Here is a 2,107-nt window from a genome sequence, read left to right as displayed (position 1 = left end):
TGAGCAACCTGTGTTAGGATGATGCATCGAGTTGACCCCCTGAATTCAGAGCTCAGAAACTCGGGAGGAATACATGTAAATTCTCATTTGATTCTCACAACAGTAATGCATTGAAGTTGTTCCCTTACAATTAAAGACAGAAAAAGCTAAAACCAAGGAAGGGGGCACGCTAGCCACAAAATATTTAAAATGACTTGAGGAATAGGAATTTGCTATATATCATAAATAGAACCTTATTTTAGACCAGAGATTGGATACAGTATGCTTCCTGCAGAAATGGCAAGTGACCTTGATTTAGTCAAAAAAGCACTACGTTGTGGTTGATTTTCAAGCTAAACATTACATGTTTAGGCGCCAAGACCTCTTTTATGAGAGTGTAGGTGGCTCTTAAAAGAGCCCTTGGGTTAATTTTTAGTTTTTTCTTTTCCACTGCCCAAGCCTACTTGGAGCTGGTGTATTTGGTGACGGCCTTGGTGCCCTCGGACACGGCGTGCTTGGCCAATTCCCCGGGAAGCAGCAGGCGCACGGCCGTCTGGATCTCCCGGGAAGTGATGGTGGAGCGCTTGTTGTAATGGGCCAGGCGGGAAGCCTCGCCGGCGATGCGCTCGAAGATGTCGTTGACGAAGGAGTTCATGATGCCCATGGCCTTGGACGAGATACCCGTGTCCGGGTGGACCTGCTTCAGCACCTTGTACACGTAGATGGAATAACTCTCTTTGCGGCTGCGCTTGCGCTTTTTGCCATCTTTTTTCTGCGCCTTGGTCACAGCTTTCTTGGAGCCTTTCTTCGGAGCAGGAGCGGACTTGGTGGGTTCAGGCATCGCTGAAAATAAAAGCGACGTAAAAACTCAGAGAGAAATTCGACACTACTGCTTGCCTCCGTCCACTCGGTGCTACTTGTAGTGCGCGTATTCAAATGAGAGATTGGGAATCCCTGACGCCGGATTGGACGAAGCATGTTCAAAGCCGTTTCCGTATTGGGAGGAGCATATGCAAACGAGAGATGACCGTCCAACTTTTCTATTGGCTGATTAAGTAAAGCAGCTTTGAACCAACAGAACCAATATCCTACTCCTCTAGTCTTGTAGGCTGGGAAGAATTTTTAAATTGCTTTCCAAATTGTTTCCGTTTAACATGGCTGAATCTCTTGGTAACTATACAAAATGCAAAATTGCTGAGTCGTTTCTACTTATGCCTGGCTTTTCAGTGCTTGGTAACCTTTGCTGCAACTGCAGCAGCAGCCACATTAATAGGCTTTAGAAGCTTCCATGGTTCATTCAGGCACCAACTTATTGTCCCAGGAATATTGGTATGAACTGTTGGAAAGTGAAGTAAGCCAAATTAGTAGGCTGACCACAAGAAACCTTGCTTCCTCTTACCTTACTCTCTTCTCGATATTCACTAAGCTGACTTTAAACTGATTATACAAGTGAAACTATTCTTCAAAATTGCCAACAATTACTAAACTTCCAAATTTAATAGGTTTTTCTCAGTCTTCATCCTCTTTGCCTTTTTTTTTTTCCTGTAACACTTTATTCTGGCGACAAACTTTTCCTTCTTGATGCAGCCCTTCCTGGGTTTTCATGAGGTATATAAATACAGGAGTCCTAGCTGTGGTAGCACTCTCTTGCCCTAACCCCACCCCCCACCCCCCACCCCAACTACCTATCATGCTTCTATCCCAACTATCACAGCCATAAACCAGGGAAGCACCACTTATAGAGAAACCATTCATTTCTACCAGTTTGTAACTAACAGAGCAAGTTGTAACATCCACAGAGCAAATAAGTCCTCCCAGCTGAAGTAGCAAGTTTACCTGAGGAAGAAATACCTAGCACTGTGTGCTAGGTAAGTGAAACCAACCCTATTAATTTGATGCCATCTCCTTTTACATTCAGATCTAGACAGCTCAGGAACCTGAACCTAAGAGCCTTGGGAATAACAGTCCTTTCAGCACATTCCACTCAGTTATCACCCTGGGGAAAAATTCCTGTAGAAATGTACCCTGGCAAAAGCTTGTAGGTGCTACAAGTCACAGTTATTAAAGACCTAGAAAAGAAAATTCTTGCCATCAGTCCTTGTTCCTGTCAAATGATAAAATCAGAGAT

The 2,107-nt window shown here is 44.0% G+C and overlaps 1 protein-coding gene across 1 annotated transcript; it reads right to left on the bottom strand.

The window, feature by feature from the left end:
• Nucleotides 1–377: 377 nt before the first annotated feature.
• On the bottom strand, nt 378–841 carry LOC123256718 (histone H2B type 1-M). The gene has a single exon (XM_044685287.1). The coding sequence runs from the start codon at nt 818–820 to the stop codon at nt 440–442; it is 381 nt and encodes a 126-aa protein (XP_044541222.1). The 5' UTR covers nt 821–841; the 3' UTR covers nt 378–439.
• Nucleotides 842–2,107: the final 1,266 nt, after the last annotated feature.

The sequence above is a fragment of the Gracilinanus agilis genome, unplaced genomic scaffold, assembly GCF_016433145.1.
Source record: "Gracilinanus agilis isolate LMUSP501 unplaced genomic scaffold, AgileGrace unplaced_scaffold9488, whole genome shotgun sequence".
Lineage (NCBI taxonomy): Eukaryota > Metazoa > Chordata > Mammalia > Didelphimorphia > Didelphidae > Gracilinanus > Gracilinanus agilis.
The sequence above is the reverse complement of the archived record's forward strand: the minus strand, read 5'-3'. Positions and strand labels throughout refer to the sequence as shown.

What these genes read in the sequence shown, in the direction of transcription:
- LOC123256718 (XM_044685287.1), bottom strand. Translation starts at nt 820, where the DNA reads ATGCCTGAACCCACCAAGTCCGCTCCTGCTCCGAAGAAAGGCTCCAAG.